The sequence below is a fragment of the Trachurus japonicus genome, chromosome 14 (genome assembly GCF_045865225.1).
Source record: "Trachurus japonicus isolate A0001 chromosome 14, Traja_1.0".
Taxonomy (NCBI): Eukaryota; Metazoa; Chordata; class Actinopteri; order Carangiformes; family Carangidae; genus Trachurus; species Trachurus japonicus.
Window position 1 is genome coordinate 8,200,670 of NC_140920.1, and position 22,034 is coordinate 8,222,703.

General features: G+C 42.6%; 1 protein-coding gene across 2 annotated transcripts in view; it reads left to right on the forward strand.

Moving 5' to 3' along the window:
- LOC146974200 (vacuole membrane protein 1-like) overlaps window positions 1-22,034 on the forward strand; it is a 62,280-nt gene that overhangs the window by 3,627 nt on the left and 36,619 nt on the right. For both annotated transcript variants that reach the window (XM_085797314.1, XM_085797315.1), the window contains exons 3-6: window positions 47-137; window positions 1,299-1,409; window positions 15,881-16,123; window positions 20,875-21,006. In XM_085797314.1, the coding sequence (XP_085653440.1) occupies window positions 47-137; window positions 1,299-1,409; window positions 15,881-16,123; window positions 20,875-21,006 (577 nt within the window). The remainder of the gene's footprint in view (window positions 1-46; window positions 138-1,298; window positions 1,410-15,880; window positions 16,124-20,874; window positions 21,007-22,034) is intronic.

Consider the following 22,034-nt stretch of genomic DNA (forward strand, 5'->3'; position numbering starts at 1 on the left):
ACATCCCTCATTTCCACCTTCATTCTCTTCTTCTCCTCCACCCCAGACTCTGGCAGCAGCGACAGACAGTGTTTGGCCTACTGATCCTGCTTATCCTCCTCTCCATTGCCTACCGTGTTGAAGGATCACACCAGAAGGTGACTGTCTACAACTGTTGTTTTTTTTTTTCATTGCATTTTAATAACCATACCAAACAGCAGTGAAAGTCAAAATTGAGCGTGCTTGTCCTAATAGAAATCCATTCGTTTTTGTATAATGTCAAGTGATTGTCCCACATATTTATTGGCACAGAACATGACATCATATTTAGCATGTGTGTGCTTGTGTGAGTTTGCTAACATCACATCTGCTTAATTATAACTTTCCCACAAAGCCCAGATTTAGCTGTTAGAGCTGTGAGAGTTTACTGTGCTATAGATCTAGTTAACCCCCACTTCTTTCCTACACTTTTTCCTGTCATGAGCTGTAGTACTTTGAAACCCATGGCCCATAAAAGCTTTTTTATTTTATACACAGACACTCAGGAGTTGTGTAATCAGTTCTCAGTAACTACAAATCGCCCATGGCTGGCACTGCACTTCCCAGCTTTCTGCCAGCAAATAGAGGGGCAGGTTGTGCTGTATTTGTTTTGCCAGGTTTCCTGGGAAATGGAGTCTCCGGTCAGAGCCTCCCCTCTCTCTCGTCATTCCCCTCCACCCCCTCAGTCCCCTCCCCTCTTCCCGTAATCTACACACTCCACGCTTCCTCCTCAAAACAACCTGCCTTGGCTCCAGGGAGGAAGTGTAAACGAAGTGATAGATGGAGCGATAGCAGTGGATGAACGGGGAGGAAGAGGACCGTAGAGAGAGAGGGGGAGAGAGAGAAAGTGATAGAGAGAGATCTTGGCTTGTCTTATTTTACTTGTTGTGTAAGAGCTGGCTGCCACCAAAAAGAATAATGGTGCTGTTATTCTGTCTGTGTGCTGAACACTCCTACCCTACGGCTCTGTCCTTTAAACTCAACAACAACCTCTGTCTCCGAAGGTCTCTCACTCACTCGCTTCCTTTCCCCCTTCTTTCTCTACCACTCACTTGCCCTCTCCCACCCTCTAAAGTGCCCTCTGTATTGCACACTTTCACTCTCGTACCTTCTCTTCACTGTGCTTCTGTCCCTCCCCTCCTCTTCTCTCTATTTGCCTCCCCCCCTCTCTCTCTCTCTCCCCCTCCTCCTCCCCCCCCACACACACTTCTTGTTTTCCTCACACTCTGTGCATGTGTCTCTGCCATGTGGTTGACTGTCCCTCTCTCTGGCCCCTGCAGTATGTGTGTTACATGGAGAAGAAGACGCTGTGGTGCGCCTACTGGGTTGGCCTGGGCATCCTCTCCTCGGTGGGTCTTGGCACTGGCCTGCACACCTTCCTCCTTTACCTGGTAAGACAACGTTTTTCTATGTCTCTCCACAACAAGTTGCCCCCCCACTTTCTTTTTTTACACTGCAGTTATTCACTTGCCTGTGCATGTTTATGACAGAGCTGAAACTCAAACACAGTGTGTAGTGGAAGATGGTGGTGGTGCTGTGTGACGCAGGTCTGAAAAAAGCTGTGTTGATGCTGTTGTTGGGTTGTTGCTAAGGCTTTAATAAGAGCATTATTAAAAGCTTTCGGAGTTCTCCTCGTGCATTTGCACATGCATACGTGAGTGTGTTAGCAGCAGCAGCAGCAGCCTATGGGTTTGTGCGTGCGTGCATTTCAGAGCGGGGCGGAGATGAATAGACGCTGTGGTAGCCACACTGTTTTGACAGGCAGTCCAGGAACAATCGCACTCACTGACCCCTCTGACTGGGTGCACATGAGGATAAAAACACTCTCCCTCCCCCTTTCTGAGTTCTTTCTCTTTCCTTTCTCCCCGCTCTCCTGCTCCCCACTGCGTAGCTCACTCTCACTTTCTCTTACACTCCCTCCCCTTACTCGCTCTCCTTTTTATGTCTCTCCATCGCTCACAGTCCCCCCCTTTTTCACCACCACCCCCCCACTTTAAGTCTCTCCTCCTCTTTCTCTCTGTTTGTGTGTCTCTGTCTGTTTCAAGTCTCCTCATCGTCCGTGTGTTTGCTCAGTTAGGAGTGCGGGGAGGTGTTGGGTCTTCACTGCTGACCAGATCAGGGTCTCAAAACATCTGCTTGTCTTCTCTGCTCTCTCCTCCGAGTCCATCTGTCACGAGGGAGTTCACTGTCACTCTTGTGTGCCCTTGCCCAGTGGAGCTGAACTGGAAACTTTGAAGTGCATGTCCTCCATTCTGCTGTTTTTTAAAAGCCAAACTCTGGTGCTCCAAAATGTAATTTGAGAGTTTCTACTCTCCCTCACTGGCCCAGCTCTCTTTTCTAGGAGGTTTAGTAGAGTAGGATGTTGCCATCTAGCGAGAGCGGCTGCTACTGCAGGTTGTGGTGTCAATGGGTTCATGACAGAACTTGGTGCTCCTTGCTGGAGCTGCTGTCCTGCATTTTTTATAGAGTTTGACTGATATTGTTAGGTAAAAGCCGATACTGGCACAGATATCTTTAGGTTTAATACACTGATAGATGATATTTTAGTGTATATGTTGAAATACATTTTTCTATTTATGCATATTCCTGAATAAAATCACATTTTTTGTGCATTCTGTTTCCCATCAAATAGGCTTCTTGTAGGATGGAGGTACGTTTCAACCATGAGGCAGGAATACAAATATTTAAACATTGCAAGTTTGTACAGACTGACAAACCTGCACCAGTTGATGGAAATCTACCTTGTCCACAGTTGAATGAATGCAGACTATTAATTACTTTTTATGATGAATGTCTTTAACTGGGTGTTTAGAGTGTGGTGTAATATCAGCCTCAGTTGCTTTTTGTTTTTCATTAGCCAGTGTAGAAGTAGAGAATAGAGATGGGGAAGAGAGAGGGGCCATGCAACAAATGATCTCCAGCCAGGAGTCAAACTGTGGATGTTGTGGTTATGTGTATCCGCCTTAACCATTAGGCTACCGGGGCGCCCTAATATTGGCCTAAATTATTAGTCTTAACCATATTTGTTTATATAAGGAACTCCTGTCTGATCTAGTATCTGCTTCCTCTCTTCAAATGGGAGCCTAAACCACAAGTAAGAAGCACAAAACTGACCTCAGAGAATTATAATTATACATCTTCTTTTCTGTAGAAGCACTGTTTAAAGACGCCATTGAGATTCCTAAGTGATTTTGTAGATTTCTGCATCCTGACAAGATATTTCTGTTTTCTGACAGTAAAAAAGTTGAAGAATTTCTGTGGTAAGTGAACTCTGGAGAGTGCAGGCAGACATGTTGTCCTGGTTTTAGGAACTAGGCCTGGGTCAGTGATTATAACTGGGTCAAACAAGTTCAGAACACTTGCTGAGATGTCCCCACAAACTTGAAACTCCAACACTTGCAGCTTGACCTCTCTGGCACTGGTTTTTTTCTTCACATCCATAAGACTTCATAATATGCCAGAAATGAATACTGCAGTGGGCGTTTACATGTCAACATTTGCAAAGAACACCATCACAATTTCTCTGTAAGTGGCAAACAAGTGCACTACTACAGATGCACTACAGTGAACTTTAGTTGCACAGCTTCTCTTCCAGTTTTGTTAAACGACTTAATGCATTTTCACCACTTCAAATCGTCTGATTATGAAAACCTGAGTAGATCAGTCAACCAGAGTTGATAATCAATTACTAATTTCATTCATTTCTTCAAAACATAAATCGCAAGACTTGGTTCCAGTCTCTTAAAAGTGAATACTTACAGCCATGCTCCAGCTTTTTAAATGTGGGGATTTATGATTTTCTTTGTGTTTGTGTTCTTTGTGTTTTGCTCTGCTAGTTAGACAAAGCATGCAGCTGTAGACATCACTATAGCATCTGGGAACTAATTAAGGCAAATTATCATAATAAATAATTTGATAGTCAATAGTTGGATTTGCAGTATGGTGGTTTTTACTTTGATTTGCTGTCAGTAGATAAGCCAGACTTTGAAAAATAGTTTGCGGTAACTGATTCATAAATTGCCAGTATGATGGTTAATAACTAACCAGGTCATGGCTGTTATTGGTCAGTAGAGGGTACCAGCGGTCTAATGATGCAGATTAAACCAGAAAACACAACAGTATTTCACATGCTGTGCTGGATCATTGTGTTGCTATCATGTGTCAGTCAGTATTTTTTTTTTCTTCACACAAAGACCACGGCTGACGGTGAAGCTCTGGGAAATAAGCGAACTTGAAAGCCTTGGGAAAAGTTGCTCAGCGGCTGAGTTATGGCTTTACATAACTACTGTTTGACATTGTACTAAATATTTCAGCGTCTTTCTACAGTCAGAAAAGACAAGCCAAATTGAACAGACACCGCAAGATGTTACATTGTTAATTCACATCAAATACATTACGTCAGCAGTTCTTTGGTAATTCCCACCACTTTGAAGAAAGACGTGAATGTGAACAGGTCCTGGCTGTAACTTATGAAGGTCCTACAGTAGTCTGTGGTGCTATTTTCACATGACATAACATGTGACTATGATGTCATGTGATTCCTCTACCTTCCCAGCTGTCATCATCATGTGTCTGTCCTATTTCAAACTGCTTCAAAGGATTTAACTCCTCGACTGAGGCGAATCGTTTCATTTCCGACAGTTGTAGTAGAGTAGAGCGTAGTGGTCGTGTGGCGTTGACACTTTCAGACAAGGTTTCTGTTTAACCTCAATGAAACTGATATGACCATGTTTTACTACTAATAGGTGTTTTGCTAGAAATGAACGACCACACCGCACATTAACAGCAGCACACACATCTCCACCCCTGTTGGTGGGACGCAATAAACATTGTGTTATGAGAGTACTGCAGAGTCACCAGAAGGGGGGGATGCAAAGCCAGTTATACGCGTTGTAAATGTGCACATCACTCGAGTTAATGAAAGCGGAAAAGAAGTGGCAGCTTTCCTGTTCCTTGACATGGGCAATTGCTGCCCTGTGTCTCCTCTCTTATGTTTGCATCCTGCTGAGACTGCGGGAGATCATTGTACATGGGCAGGACTGATGAATGGAGAAAGATAAAACCCTGCAACTCAGGCGTAGAGAAGGAAAAAAAAAAAAGCACACTTCTTGGCACACCATCAAGTGTATTTTATCCAGCTGCTCTGAGGGAGGAGGTAGTGGGTGGGTGCTTACAATACGAACCATGAAAACAATAAAATCACGCAGGAACACTTGGAGGGATCTCATTTCAGCAGAGGCTGTGGAGGCGAGGATCAGTACACACATGCACACGTGAGCATGCTGAGAGTCGAGTCCTGCACCTGCGCATGTATCCGCCATAATGACTGGGGATGATGACAATTATGAAGCAGGAGCAGCTTTTATCCCCCACTTAAGTTTTTGAGCGTTTGTTTTTTCCAGTGACAACTAGTGTCGCTGCCCTCCACAAATCCCTCTTTTAACTGAGAAGGGGTTAGTAACGAGTGTGACTCTTGAAAGCTTGGGAATGCTGTAAATATTTTAGAGGAGAGCTCATCTGAGTCATCCACCATTAAATTACTTTCAGTAATGGCTGTTGCCATTAAGTCATTATGGGCAGCATGAAAATTGTTGTGCTCAACGTTAAATCAACAGCAACAAAGAATTAAAGTCATTATAATTGAAGCAGCGCACGTTGCTGTTTACATAATAGCAACTAGGTTAGTCTTTTTTTTTCTCTCTCCTCTCCTGGCTTTGAGCTGTTTTATGAGTGAGAGGTGTACAACATGGTGCGTCTTTCTGGGAGCATAAATGTCAACAGGGGGAAAAACAATACCAATCCCATGGGATCCAAGTGTGTTTATGACTCATGATTTACAGTCCCTTGTCTTTCAAAAAGTAAACCAGTGGCTCATCTAAATAAAGGAACATTCTGTAGTTTTCTATATTCAGTTTCTTTTAAGGATGGCTAAATTATAGGTTGCAGCGGAGGTTTGTGTTGAATATACAGATTTTCCCCAGCAAACCCCCTAAAATTAAGTTTTGGCTGTTGGCAATTACCAGGAGCACAGCTTTAATTAGCACCAACTATTGCTGAGCAGGTCTGAGAGTGTGGCTGCTTCCACACACTGTCCCGGCACTGCTGTTGCTGTCACAGCTCTCTCACACACACACACACATAAACACACACACATGCTGTTGCTCAGGTCCGTAAAGTTTTACCACTCAGCCGTTGTACAGTTAGTGCAGTCTGCTCACACGTTCACAGTTTGACAAGAACATGTAGGTGAGGGGAAATTTGGTCACAGCATGGCATCGGTTTAGACAACTGTGTGTGTTCGTGTGTGTCTCTGTGTGTCTGTGTGTGTGTGTGTGTGTCTCAGCTGGCCGGACGTTGTGTGGGGTTTTACAGTGACAATCCCAGAAGCAAACAATCAGACACCTTCACATTCACGTCCACAGAAACTTGCTTTGTTTAAATGGTGACTCACACGTCCCTGCTGTTCTGTTTGACCTGACCTAAATTTTTCCACTATGCATCTTTTTTTTTTTTCTGTTTTGTTTTGTTTTTGTTTTGTTCTCGTGTTCTCACAAAGCTCAGCGTCCGTCGACTCCTCAGAAAAGTGCTGAATCCGATGCCTTGATACTGATTCATAACTTTTTTGATGTTGCCTGCATGCTGCTCTCTCTGCGTCAAACATGACTCGACAGGGTATCATCGTCCCTCTGCTCCAGCGAGAAGAAAATGATACCTTGCATACATGTTAGCCGGAACATGAGTGACACATCAGGATCAAGTTCAGTCGTACTTTGAAAAGCTACCCCTTGACTCACCACTGGCTGGCAGTAACAGATCTCTCGCTTTAACTTCAACACCTCTTAAATTCAATTTGAAGCCATTAATTTTTAACTACATCTAGATAGTGTGTCAGAACTTTATCGCTCGGATTTGATCCTGTCACTGCTGAACAGACAGTATTACTTACATATACCATAAAGCTACTATACGTTGTTTGAGAATTTTATACTGTTAAGTTATGGAGCTGTATAGCTGAACATGAGGAGAGTTGTCAAAGTTTGGGTTTAAATGTGAAATACAACAAAAGTGCTTTTCGCTTCCTTTGGCAAAAAAAAAAAAAAAAAAAATCTAGCAGCACAATTGGTTTCATTCATGATTTTTAAGTAATTCATTTTCTTCCTCATAAGGTTGGAGACATGGATCTGCCCAAATGTCTTGTGACTTATTCATCTTCACCAAACTCCTTCAAAGATGAATACCAGAGAGCTGTGTAAATGGGAGCTTTGTGTGTGTGTGTGCGTGCGTGTGTGTTTCTAATAGCTTCTCAATCTTAACTGTCACACCTCAGCCATCCAAGGCATGCGTCTGTCTGTGTCTTGGAGGCCCCAGGAGTCCTGTTAATACCAAGTACAATAACCATTCGCTCAGAAAGACACACACACACACACACACACTCTCTCTCTCTCTCTCTCTCTCTCAAACACACACACTCTCACACACACACACATGGAGAGCCTGCAGGAAGCAAATCCTGCACCAAAGTGAGTTGAGTGTGTGTGTGTGTGTGTCGCCAGACTGGAACGGCACCAACGACCCTGCCAGAACAAGCCAAACCTGACCAGACCAAACCAGAGCGGTGCTGGCAGACTGCAGGTGTTTAGATTTAATGAAGCGTTAGTTTTGTTATGAAATTCTTTATTAAAGGTCACCGAGTGCTTTTAAGGAAAACCACCATAGGCAAATTAAACCATGTATACTTGCATTAAAACATTTTTCCTTTTTTTTTGTTTTGTTTTTGGGAATGTTATATATAAATATGCAAATTAAGTCAATTAAATATTCGTCAATTTGCATACATTTCCAGGACAGAAAACCAAACACTGGATGAACTCAGGATCAAAAATTGTATAGTGATAGTTTTACAAAGAGTGGATTTTGGATATGTCTTTTTTTGTATCACTCCATAAATCCAAAAACACTGTTAACAGCATAAAACATTGTTTTTTTTCGGTATAAAACACAGAAATCAGGCTCTCGATGATATATGAGCAAACCTCAGAATATAAAATTGGAATTAAACTGAGAAGTTTGTTGTGTGGAACTGATGCAGAGATTCATGGTTCAAAGAGTAAAAAAAAACTTTTGTATTGAGAAATTCATACATTTTTGCTAGAAAACATTATCACATGGTGTATAGTGATCACTTTACTTTTCTAATATTTGAGGATAGAAATAGAAGAAATAGAAATAAGTATGAAAAAGAAATTGGAATTTGTATTTTGGACATTTTCAGATCCTGATCTTCACATAATTTCTATTTTCCCTTTGTCCCCCAGAAATGTCCATCACAAAGTTTAAGGTGACCGCTCTCTTTGTCTCTCAAGTAATTTTCTTCAGCACCAAAGATATTCTTATAGACTGCAACGATACTACCAGGGAATTTAACATTTTCACTTGAAAACACTAAACTTTTATTATTTACTAAAATTAATTTTGAATTAATTAAATAGTTAGGAATACATTTTCTACCAATACACTCTGATGTAATGATTACAAATTATATTATAGAGCTAAATTAAAGTAAACAAAGGTTTCTCATTTGAATCTATTTACAGTACATGATAGCAATCTATTTGATGCACTGATTTGATGCAAATGAGTAGACATTAGGGCTGGTTTGTACTCTGGTGTCTCATTGTCTGTGTGTCGTGTAGTGCAGTCTCACGGCACACAGACAGATAATAGTACACATATTGTGTGAGTGGGATGTTTTATAGTCACTAGTTAATATTATGTTACTGTAGATTAAGCACAGAACTGGTTTCCTTGCATTTTTTGTGTTTTTAGAGGTACAAACAGCAAAATGTTATTTGTAACTTACATATTTAAACATGTATTTTTGATCAGTCAAACTGACGTGGCAAGAAAAAATAATAGAAAGCATATGTTTTTTGATTTGTCACTGAATAATGTCATTCAATAATGATATTTTGTGAAAAAAACACATTGAAAATTAGCTCAGTATATTTACCTGCAGTTTAACTTTGACCATGTACACAATGTGAGGTTGTTTCTCTTTCATTCTATTGAATGTCCTGATTTTTTGTACATCAAAGCATGCATCAAGTCATTTGGCTCGAAATGAAGGTGTTATCTTTCCAGTGTATGATCCATCGCTCAGTGGGGGGTCAGGGTGAGTGTGTCTGTCTGCGAGTCTGGGAGAGGCTCCTGAACATATGTTCATATGGTGCAACCACATGGATAAATCACTGGGACCAGCCCCTCTAACCTCCACCATCTCCCTCTGTGTGTGTGTGTGTCTGTGTTGAGTGTGCTTACCACCCACTTCTGCACACCCCCGCCCCTCTGTCTGTGCTCCATCACTGGCCTCCGTCCAGCCTTCTCTTGCCTCCCTCAGAGATCCCGACCGGGGCTTCTTCTTCTTCTTCATAACGAAATAACCTCTAATGTTTGTCCTGTTTTGCCTCCAGCAGTCTCCCACTGTAAGAAGTGGTTAACAGGTTATGCTAGCCGGACCGTGTCTAATGTGCTTAAATGGCCCTTGACAACCACAGCGACCTGTTAATGACTGGACCGTCCTGTGGTCGTGGTCACTGAGAACTGGTCAATTTATGGTCACCCATTAATGTCTGGTTTGGGGATTTGGAAGCAACAATATTTGCTGCCATAAACTAACAAGATGCGTCCACTCCACGCCATGACTGGTGGTGGCTGCCACCATTATGAGGTGCATCTGCTTGGGTCTGCACATTTAAAGGGATACTGTAGTTCAACATTTTGGCAAATTGTCCCATTGCCATAATCGCTATAGTCATAGCAGTAGGTTCGATACCTTTAATTGTCGGTGCAAGCTAATTTTAGAATGGCGGAGCGGAGCCGCGAGCTCAGAGCTACGCTACGGAGGCTAATGGGATTTCTTGGTTTCCCTCATCAAACTCATCAAATACACTACCCAACAACTCCTTAACGCTTCTGTGGACAAGTTGTGACCTGCACATTCACCACGCTATGAGATAATAACAGAACGTTACCAGACAGAGTTGTTTTAGAGGTAAATACAGAGACTGCTTGCTGAAAAACTGTCCCTGAAGGCAACGCGCATCAGCGGCTTTGCATGAATTTCCTTCTAAAACAACTCTGTCTGGTAACATTCAGTTATTATCTCATAGTGTGGTGAATGTGCAGGTCACAACTTGTCCGTTGGATTGTGTATTTGATGAGTTTGATGAGGAAAACCAAGAAATCCCATGAGCCTTGCACCAACGATTAAAGGTAACGAACCTACTGCTATGACTATAGGGATTATGGCAATGGGTCAATTTGCCAAAATGTTGAAGTATCCCTTTAATAAGAGAAACCAGAGACTGGATAATTTCCCCTTTCATATTTCCATCACTTTTGATTTAACCATTAGAATCTGATTGTCATGTGCTACTTGCTTCCTCATAGTAATGTGCTGATACACGATCATGTAACGTTATGAAATGAATTTCCGTCATGAGTGAGTTTACACCATTGCATAAGTTTGTACAGAATGGACCACTACTCACTGCCTTATAATTTAAAATGTTAAAGCCACTCCTTGAACAAGTTTTTACAACTCACGTCATTAAGCCTACACACTTACATTATGCTCTGTGAGTGAGTGCGTGTGTACAGTACGTCTGAAGAGTTACAACACAACCACTGTGACGCATGAAGGTCGCACAAAGGAGAAAGTATGTCAGGTGTAAAACATTTCAGGAACATTATAGGAATGGTGGTTGGATGATCCATGTGAACCAGAGAGGATGGCTGACAGTGTGTGTGTGTCACTGCCTCCTCACACACACAGCAGCAGCTCTTGGCCTTGCTGCAGCTTTCACATCCTCCTTCAGTGGGCACGCTGACGCACACTTTGTTCTTGCTTCGCCACTGAGAGGAAGCTCCTTTCCGTTCATGTGCTTCAGCAACTGACATGTTTCGTAGCCGATCCCCCCCTCTTGTTCACTTGTTCAGGATCGTGGTTGAGGAACAGTTTACTATAAGTCAAAAGTCCGTTCACCTTCATCATGTCTTGTCAAACTTTCAGGCTTTTGAAGGGGCCATTCATTGCAACCAACAGGAATTAGCCAACTAACCCCCCCACATCTGTCTTTGTGGGCATTTTTATGGTTTCTTCAAGAGTTTAAAAAAAAAAGGCTCGATCATTGTTTGTATTCTGTATTTGAGAGAACTGCTGGGGCTAACTCGAGTGTGTTTAGTGCTGTGTGGAGCTTTCTTGTAAACAAACAAAAATTAGAACAGAAGAATGGCACAATTGCAGAAAAGCATGAAACCAGCGGTAGGAATGTGTATCTTGTTTCCCGTATGCTTGCTTGTGCACAAGCGTGTGTGCACGACGCCAACAGAATTGCGGCATGTTCATAAAGAAATAGCTCTAAAAGTGCCCAGAGTGGTCAAACACTCGACAGAGGGCTCAAGCCCCGTTGAGCTGGGATTAAAAATCAGAGGTGGTCCTTGATAGTACAACTCATTATTCACCAGTATTTATCCTATGCTTTTTATTATTATTATTATTATTATTATTATTATTAATTAATTCTATTTATATATACATTGTGTTTATGCACCACTAGGAGTAGCATCTCCAACCAATTTGACACAATGACCATAAAGTTTCTATTCTTCTTTTTATTCTTAAATTCTTGGTGTTGGTGTGAGACAATTTTCACACTGAGCTAATTTAGCGATTGATCTCTACTTTACAACAGCTCCAGACAAGTTTGAAATGGAGTATAGGGAATTAAAGCTGATTTTAAGAATATAAAAAATCACCCAAAATAAAAATAAAAAAACAGTCCTTTGATGTCAGTGTGTCTAAGTTAAATTTTATGGACCATTTCTTTGAATATTTCACTAAGGGTTTTTTACTTTGGTTGTCACCATGTACTCCGTAGTGGTGATGATTATGATGATGATATACTGTCAACACACATGGACAGACACCACACACGCACACATACAGTACACACTTAATTACCGGATGCTAACTCTGTGTTTCTCCCTGTGTGTGTGTGTGTGTGTGTGTGTGTGAGTGGATGTGCTCGTACCCAGGAGTGGGGATCCCACTCGTTTTTAGAGGCCGAGTGTCGGTTTGTGCAGGTCGCCACAGGAATGCCAACAATGCTGCCTCCATTGTAGCTCCCATGGGGTCAGAGAGAGTGACTCAGTGTTCGCGCCGACATGTATTTAAGTATTAGACAGATCTCAAAGTAGACACAGTTTCAGTGCACATAAACCTCACCACCACTGTGTTTATAGTAAACAGTGTATAGGGAGAACAATGCTCTCCCAGAGAGACAAAGTACTTCCTCCGCTGCATGTTAATACTTTTTTTTTCTGTTCATCAATTGTCTACTACAGTATGTCTCTCCTTGGAGATGAGATGTTTGTGTGGCTGTTTATCCCTGTGGGTAACAAAATCAGTAACAAAATGAGACTGAATGCAGCTACCTGGATATTGTGGGCCGGGCTGCTGATGAATGGTGAGTCACCTGGCCGACATGAGAGGCCCGGGCCTTTGTGTAAGTTGAGAAGCAGTGACACAGCATTAAGAGAGAGAAAAAAGATGGGGGAGAGGGGGAGAGGAGGGAGAGAGAGCAGGTACTCCGAGTCACGCAACGCTCTGTTGGCACGCTGTCTGTGTGTGTTTGGTAAACACACATTACCTGAGATAGGGTTGGAAAGTGTGAGCAAGGAAGAGGAATATAGTCCCGTCTTTTTGGCCACACAGACGTTCTGCTTGAAGAGAGACTGTCTATGTGCATGAAGCGTCTGTTTGTGTCTCTGTGGATTTCAGGGCAGTGTGATCTCACTGGAGAGTCAGTGGGGAGGATATGAGGCCGGGGAGTATCCAGTCTGACTGGGTCAGCGCTGCATGGGAGTTGCTTGACTTTTTTTGCTCTGGGTCACTATAAAGATTTTCCGTGTAGCATCAGATGTATTCTTTGTGAGTCTTGTGGGTGTTTTTTTAAATGATTATTATTATTATTAATGTGAATGTCACCGCGCTTTCCTTTTACGAGAGTGTACAGAAACAGATCTGTGTCATCTCTAAAGGGCGTGTTGCACTTGGAGGAGGCACGGCCGTTTCCTCTTGCCTCACACGCCACTGTCCTGCCCTCCCACGTCCCATCCCGTCCCGTCCTGTCGTGTTCTGCCTTGTCCCATACGGCTCCGGAAGCTTCAGCCCCACCCCAGGTTTGCCAGATTGCTTTGGCGCTACATTGCGTAATGCCAAACTGCCCCTGTGCGTCACTGGGAGCACCCTTCCTACACAAACATACGCAAGAGTGTACACACAGTTACACACAGCCCACTCAGGAGACCTGCCTTTATTTACAGAGATCACACACAGTTTTTGTTGACTTGTTTTAATCGTGTCATTTTCGGAGCCATCTGCGTTATTATTGTTCAGTGTGTGTGTAATGTATCATGCATTCTTCAGGAGGAAATGCAAAGTTAAATGACCTTTTCTTCCTGACTGGATCCTGTTCAATATAAGACTTAATCAAACAATGTGCTCTCAGACGATGTTATCAATTCTACTGTCATAATGAGCCAGACTAAAATGACCAACGGCACATTTGTGCTTAGTTTCCTTGTTCCTCTCTGACAACAATGAGAGGGGTTTCACAGGAATCGTTGTACGTTTTGTACCCTGCTCTTGGTCAGCGGTTCAGCGCTCACGTTTCAACCTTTGCCGCCTTTGACCTAAATAGGAAATTAAATTACTGTGAGCAGGTGTGTCATCAGAAATCACCCTTCAAAACAGGTGTGTTAAATGAGCTCAAGCCTTTTAATGATAAGTTGTATTGCTGGGGAACAATGGAAACTTAAATGTTATGTTTAGGGTAATAGAACGAATTGCCTTGTTGTTTACAACTACTTCCGGGTAGAAAACCAGCACGTAATTTGAATGAGAACAATACTGTAGTAACGAACGAGAGTTTAGCTATATATCATGTTTTTCACACCACTATCACTGTTTAGACAAATCTGAAATTATTGAAGAAACATTACTATTTCTGTGTGTGTGTGTGTGTGTGTGTGTGTGTGTGTGTGTGTGTGTGTGTGTGTGTGTTTTGTGTTGCTATGTGTGGTATTTATTCAGTTTGGGGGAATCACAGTGTCTAGAAAGCATCAGTGGCTGCAGCTGACAGGGGCAGCTAACAGCAGCTAACAGCAGCTAAGCTAATGGCGGTAGCAAAGCTAATGGCAGTAGCTACTGTAAGCTAACATCAGGACGTCAGCTGTTAAAACCCTCCCGGTGTTGGACACGACATTAAACTACTCCAGTTAGCTCAAAACTGACGAAAGCCGGTGAAAAAAACAGTGTGAGTGTGTGCGTTGAAATGAAGATTTCCCCTCTTGATATGTTCATTTGGGTGTTTCTGTGTAATTGAGTGTAATTGCGGTGTGTGGCCTTATGAGTCGTTGTGGATATTGGGATGACTTGTTTCAGAGTTTGCAAAAATCATGAGTGAGAAGCTGGCAGCTCATTTCAACGCATAGCAGAACTCCAACCTGCTCCTCTCTTCCTCCCTTTGATTCCTCTGTTTTCTCACTGAAGCGAGTAAATAAATAAAGAGCCAAAAATGTAAACCAGACCAGCCCCTCAAAGAAACCCGGGTCCTCAAGTATGCTAATGTCTCCTTCATACAGCAGGAACAGTCAAACATTAATAAATTCTGTCTGAATTTAGATCCCACTGCTCTTTTCTTCATTATTATTGCATAGCTCTGCTGTGGACACACAGATGCGACTGTGGGAAACTGCTACACTTGATTGTTGTGTCCGTGTGTGTGTGTTAAAGGAATAGTTCACCAAAAAATGAAATTCAGTCATTAGTGACTCACCCTCACGTTGATGAATACTCTGGAGTAGTTTTTTATTCCTCAAAGTGCATCTGGAGACCCGGGAGGCCGGTTCGTAGTCCAACGAAAATTTTATATGAGAAAAATAGGGCCTGACACAAAAATGTCCATAAAACTACACAAAAACCATTTAATATTCCTCCACACTGCTCATCCGCTGCAACCCAAGTGTCCTGAAGGGAGATAGTCCAGAGTTTACCCGAAACTACATCATTGAGGCAAGTCAGGTCACGTCCGCGTGCGTTGCCTGAACGCGAGAGCGCGACCAGGCAAATTCAATACAGGGCTGTTTGGACTGTAAAAATGTCCTGAATGACGTTGGTTCGAGTAAACTCTGGACTATATCCCTTCAGGACACTTGGATTGCAGTGGACAAGCAGTGTGGAGGAATATTTCAAGGTTTTTGTGTAGTTTTATGGACGTTTTTTGGTGAACTATTCCTTTAATGTGCTTGTCACCTGAGAGTAGTGGGAATAATCTGGCTTTTAAACCTCTGTTTTAATGCAACACTACATATTTTAACCATTTCTCACCATTTCTGTTGTTCATTTATAAAGTAAGTGTACAGATCTGAGTGTGCGTGCATGCGGTGGTTTCGGTGCCCCAGCACCTGGGGCCCCTTCACTTGTCACGACTGCAAATGTATAGTGAAAAGAAAAAGAGGAGGAGTTCCACTGTTGTTGCAACAACAAAAGACTTTGTCTCCATACTGGCCCACATACAGTAAAACTGTCCTTTTGTTATCATTCAGTACTTGACTCATTGCTCCCACTTTGTCCCCATGCTAATAAAAAAGGGGTTCTTCCTCTGACTCAAAACTACTTCCAACAGGTGGACTCACTCCCACTCCACTTTTTCACTCCTCTCACTTTTTCTTTTTATCTTCCTTTTTCTCTGTCTTTCTCTCTTGCTTTGTCTCTCTATCTGTTTTTCTTTTTTCCCAGGGACCACACATAGCATCTGTGACCCTGGCAGCATATGAATGTGGCTCAGTGGATTTCCCCGAGCCTCCCTATCCAGACCAAATAGTCTGTCCCCAGCAGCACGAAGCAGCTCCACCACCAGGACTGGGCTCCGATGCTGAGCAGGTGGGCGTTGAGGCCATGGGGGCGGGGTCAGAAACCCTCCAGGGAAGCATCTCCCTCTGGACCATCATCTCCAAAGTCCGCCTGGAAGCTTGTATGTGGGTGAGTGTCTGTTACACACTGCGAAACCGGAAGAGCTAACAGTGAAGAGCAGGCAATTGCAGGATCTGCAGAGAGTTAAGCTTCTCTAAACATTTTTCAAAGCTCACTTTTTGGTCACAGTTTGCCACGACCTTGGACACAAGCCACAGCTCTGACCAGTATTCAAAATGTGTGCTCTGAAATATTGTTGCTGTCAGGTGAAACCCTCATATCTCTCAAACGCCAGTTTCTCAGGAGCTAAGAAAAACACTATGCATTTTTGAATTTATCCAGTGGGTTTTGAAAGGTGTCATTAGACAGAGGGTGGTAGAAACATGAAAATTACCAAAATTGAAGGCTTTTAGAGACCTGGTTTTCCAAGGGCAGGGTCAAACTGCACATGCCAAGGACTCCAAATTAGGTGCACAAATCCAACTATGATATTTTTTCTTAGTAAAAAATACAATTTATGGTGTGGCAGCCGGCATACAGTATAAAAAGGTGAAAACTTGACAATACCCGTGTTCTCTCACTCTGTCAGTTTAACACAAAGATATATTTAACACTCTACCTCTGACTATGCGAAAGACCGCGTGGTTCCTGCACATTAATTTTAAAAGTCAGTGTCACAGGTGGCTATCGATCACTGTCTTGTAAATTTTTTTTTTTTAGTACCCCCACCAGTTAAAGTAAAGCCTTGACGCTGGAGGAACTGCACATTTGAATTCACACTGGGTGAAAATGTATTCATTGATTAATCATCTGCGCGGAAATCCCCCGCTTCTTACCATGAATTTCCCCTATGCAGTGTCAGTGGTTTCACACTTCTAACCAGCCTTGTGGCTGCTGAGAAAGATGAAATATTTTTGACCTGCGTTTTTTTTTTCACTACCAGAACATAAATATTTTTACCACTTAGAGCTACAGTACAGTGTATAAAAGTAAAGTGTTGAGCTTAATAAAGTCGTAGTTTCTATTAAAAGCTTTGAATTAGACAAGGAATAACTTTCAGAGAGTATAGTAACGCTGAGTTTATCAATGACTCACACACATCAGTTACCATGAAACCACTTTTGTGCCACAGTCTCTCTCTCTCACACACAGTCACATGGCACAGAAAAAGAGTACCGGTAATATCGGTGCCCGTGCATGAGCATAACTGCTGAAGAGAGCGAAAAAAGAGAAGTCAGTCACTACTGAAACACAATGTGACTTTTATCAGTCTTTGTTATCTGTTTCCCTGTTCTCTGTAATGTGGAAGGTGCCGAAGCGACGAGGAGGGGGGGGGGGGGACACACAGATCCTCAGCTACTTCTTCATTACCAGGGGACTTTACAGGAACCAACAACGCAGGCTTCCCACAACCTGCTCTCTACTGTTATTGGACTTCATGCTTCCTTATTGTTTGTAAAACATTAACTACGCACACGGTGCATTCAGTACACACATAAACACAATACTCACGTGCAAATACAAAACTGGGAACATGCACATACAGTACATACAAACCCACACATCACATCTATGTAATAAATAAATGTTACAATTTTGACTTATTGGATGATTATTCTTGTGCAAAAATACAGTTCAGTGATTGAATTTGGTCACCGTCCTCTAAGTATAACCTAATGCAGAAAACATGAGGGTGTCTTTATATCAAGACAGACATGATTATGATATGAGGTGAAACTTATATACGTACACTACTCGTAAAAGTTAGGGATATTTGACAAGAATATCCCTATAAAAAGTTCCTGCTACAGTGATATTCTACTGTATCATGAAAGTCTTTTAAGTAGAATGATGCAATGGTCATTTCTTTATCTCAAACAAAAGCTAACAGTGGTGGCTATAGCACAACAAAAATCTCAATGTCTCAATAACTTGATCAATTTGATCAAAGTGTTCTCTTGGTCTCATGATGTCAATGACGACTGAACCACTAAATCGGACGCTGCTTGTGATGTTTGTGGTCAATCACCTTGTTAGAGAACAGCATGTTATTCAATAAGTACTGAAACATTGAACATATGCATTCAAAGGTTTAGAGAAGGTTAAATTAAGTTCACCTGTAAAGGTTATAGTGCATTTTAGGTGCATTCTGAAATTTAATCCAAAAGCTAAAATATGTTTTATATCTGTATGTGTGTGTAAAAAAAACTTTGTATATTTGATTTCCTGGAGTCAAATTTCCTCTGAACCGACCTGCAGCCCCACAACCACAACCAGCAGCATCATGCTCATTTTACCAAAGTGTGACATATGACTCTGTGTTTGCGTGGGTGTGTGTTTGTGTGTGTGTGTGTGTGTGTGTGTGTGTGTGTGTGTGTGTGTGTGTGTGTGCACGCCATCTAATCCCCTCGGACTCAACACCACCACCCACTCACCACTACAGCCCTGTAACCCCAGCCTGGCATGGCCTCGGCCGAAGCTTGTCAGCTCTACAGTTGGAGACACCTGTTGCAGCAGCACCCACCGTTTCAAAGCATCCCTGCCAGCGTTGCCCCCCCACCCGCCCCTTCTCCCCCCCTCCCTCTGCCAGCCTCCCACTGGTGATGACACATGACGTCCCCCAACACCACTAGCACTTCTCCTCCTCCTCCTCCTCCTGCTCCTGTCTCCTCCTGCCTCCTTTCTCTCTCCTCCTTTCTTTTTGTGTTTTTCTATTTCCTCTTGAAAACCTCTCTGTCCACTGCCGCCGCTGCCTGAAGTACTGCACTTCAAACACCACCACTGTGCAGGTGGACGCATTTCACTGCCCCCAACACAAATACACACACACACACACACACACACACACAACACAACACACATACACATACACAAGCAGACTCACAAACAGAGGCAGCAGAGCTATTGAATGGAGCAGCTGCCAGGGAGATTAAGGCACGTCTCCATTATGAGAAAAAACTGGCAGATTTCATCAAAGACTGCAGTGTTAACAAGAGAAGAGGGTGTTCAGATTAAAGATGCAGCCTGCCAGGTTTTTTGGGATAGCACCGCCTCCTGAGAGTGATTGTTTGGGCTTGTTGTCGCTGCCATGGTTGCTAACTACCCACTAATCATCTTCTGGCTCAGCCATCCAGCTACATGCAAGTAATGTGGCTGTGATTAGTCAGTTATGTTCTTCTGAGAGCGAGATTGAAGCTATGATTTTGTGTGTGTTCCACCTAGACCGCTAAATTTCAGTGCTTGCTTACGTTTTTGTGTCTTTTTTGTCTTTTTTTTCTTTTCTTTGCTGTCTGTGCATTGCAGCCAGGATGTGTCAGGGGGGCAAATGCCATTTGTAAATGTAACTTACACTAACTACGTATATCCTCAGCATCTTCTCTCATGCCCCTCACACCCCTGCTCTCCCCATGTGCCTGGAAACATTAAAGTAATGAGCTGTGAGCAACTCCAAAAACACTGAATTTCTTGGCGGCTGTTTTCATTGTGTTAATTAAGTCTGTAGCCCTCACCCTCTCTCCCCCCCTTTCCCCCCCTCCACCTCCACCACACTCCCTCTCCGTCCTCATGTTTTGGCAGAATGAACTTGGTGAACCGACCCAAGTGCTGAGGATTTATTTCCCTCAAATCACTTCCGCTTTTTTCCTGTTAAGCCCCCCCTCAATCACACAGGCTCCAGCGCTTTATAATCATCACAAGCTCCTTTTGGCTCTTAGATATCGATATCTCGGTTCCTTAAGTTTGCCCCCCCACCCACCCCCCAGAGCTTGTTAGCACTTCTGAAATTTTCCAGAAACACTGGATTCCATATGTCCAAAAAAAGTAGATTAGCACAGAGCAGTTAGCAGTTAGCAGTGCAGCGTGTTGATATGCTGTTTAGAGGTGGCATCTGGTTTTTCAGGCCTGTGTTTTATGTGTCCATGATCGTTTAATAATCTGAGGGATTTTCGTCCTCGTAAATCCTTTCCGTTTTATTCCCATTAAGCACGCAGATCACACAATTCCAGACATCAAGCAGTGCAAGCTGCTTTGGGTAGTGGATATTGATATTTCGCTCCATTAACCCCCCAGACACCACAGTAACAGGCTTGTCATGATAATTAGCCTGATATTACGACAAATACAGAATTTTTTACAACCAACCATCCAACCTACTCGACACACAGCAGCTAAATACAATATAATAAAGTTATAAAATAAAGCAAAGTTAATACAAATAAAGAAACTGCATTGTACTGCATTCAGATTTATTAGTGAAGCCTGTGTACAAAGAAGCTCAAGGAATATTAGAAACAATAATAATGGTTTTGTTTTGTTTTGTATTTGTTTCATGTTTTTTTCTGTAGTACCCATTGTAAAATACAAAAAATTAGAATATAGAAAATCTTAGCAGAACATTTACAATACAATTAAATGACCACGTCAAACAAAGCTGAATCAAGCAGTTGTTTCTGTGAAAAATTACTATTTGTAAGTTTACAAATTATTTATTTATGTTGCACCCCATGGCTATTCTTTTTTTTTTTTTTCTCCAGTTTGTTATGCGTGACACAGTGTGTGCTTTGTGAGTGAGATTATTCTGGTTGACCGAGCCTATTTTGAGACATGTAAGAAGTGTGTTGGTGGTTTGAGCCGGTTTTGGAGGTTAAGTCAACTGTTTGCCTAAGATTCTTGGGTTGTAATGCAGCTGTATGAAGAGTTTTTTAGAAATCGGCACCTGTATTGACAAATGTTTATTGTTCTGTCTGTGTCTGTGTGATTGTGTGTGTGTGTGTCTGTGTCTGTGTGTGTGTGTGATTGTGTGTGTCTCTCTGTGTGTGTAGGGTGCAGGCACTGCCATAGGAGAGCTTCCTCCTTACTTCATGGCCCGGGCTGCGCGGCTCTCTGGCGCCGACCCTGACGACGAGGACTACCAGAAGTTTGAGGAAATGCTGGACCAGACCGAGTCAGCACAGGTGACACACTGCTCCCTCCATCATCATCATCTTCATCAACCCACTCTTCATCCTCACCACCTTCTGTCATCAAACTACTCTCACTTTCCCCTCCATCTGCCCCCACTTCAGCCCTTCAAAACTAAATTTGTTGAGCTTTAAACGTACATTGTATAGGAATTACTCCCATCTAGCGTTGCGGTTCTATATCCCAAGCAACTCAATCGTATTTTTCATGCTGCATTCACCTGAAATTGGGCAGACGGCAGAAGGCAGACGGACGACAGCCGCTGCATGTAACGGCATAAACAAGCCTCTATGTGCGATGTCGTATTGTTTACCCGACCCACGTTTTACTGTCTTTCTCTCGACTTCTGTGACTAAAATGACATCTGGTTTGTTAGCGACGGCCGTCTGCCCGACTGCAGGTGAATGCAGCATCAGTGTAACGCTCCATTCCTCCGTCACGTTGCCACTGAACATAAAAACATGGCGACACGACACGGCAGCCAGCACCGAGCTTACCCGCTCCATGTAGATATGAATGATATGAACGGCTAATTCAGAGCTGGAAAGAACACTTCAGTTTGTTGATGGGGGGGATTACTGATTAATGAAAAACAGACTTTTGAACGAAATAATCGATTTTTCGTGAATAGATAACAGGAGAAGTTACACACAATGTCCCTTTAACTTGTCCTTTTACCCACTTCACTTCATTTTCACCTCTTTCCTCTTTTGTGTGTGTGTTCACCAAGCCCCACCTCAGTGTGTGCAATACAACAGGAATTGTGCTTTCACAACGTTATGACTAAGGGGGTAGCAATGATGCACTCGAGTAAAATGTTCCCGCCATTTCCGGCCCTTCATTTTGACATCCTCTGGTAAAAAACAACAACTTTCAGATCAAATATCTCCAGCAAATGCTTCGACAATGCCTCATAGCTCATTGTAAATATTTATTTTTCCACCCTTTTGAGATTATGAATGGGGGAGGAAGGGAATTTAGGGGAAATATGCATGTGGTTTAGTGAAAGCTTTTCATCAGA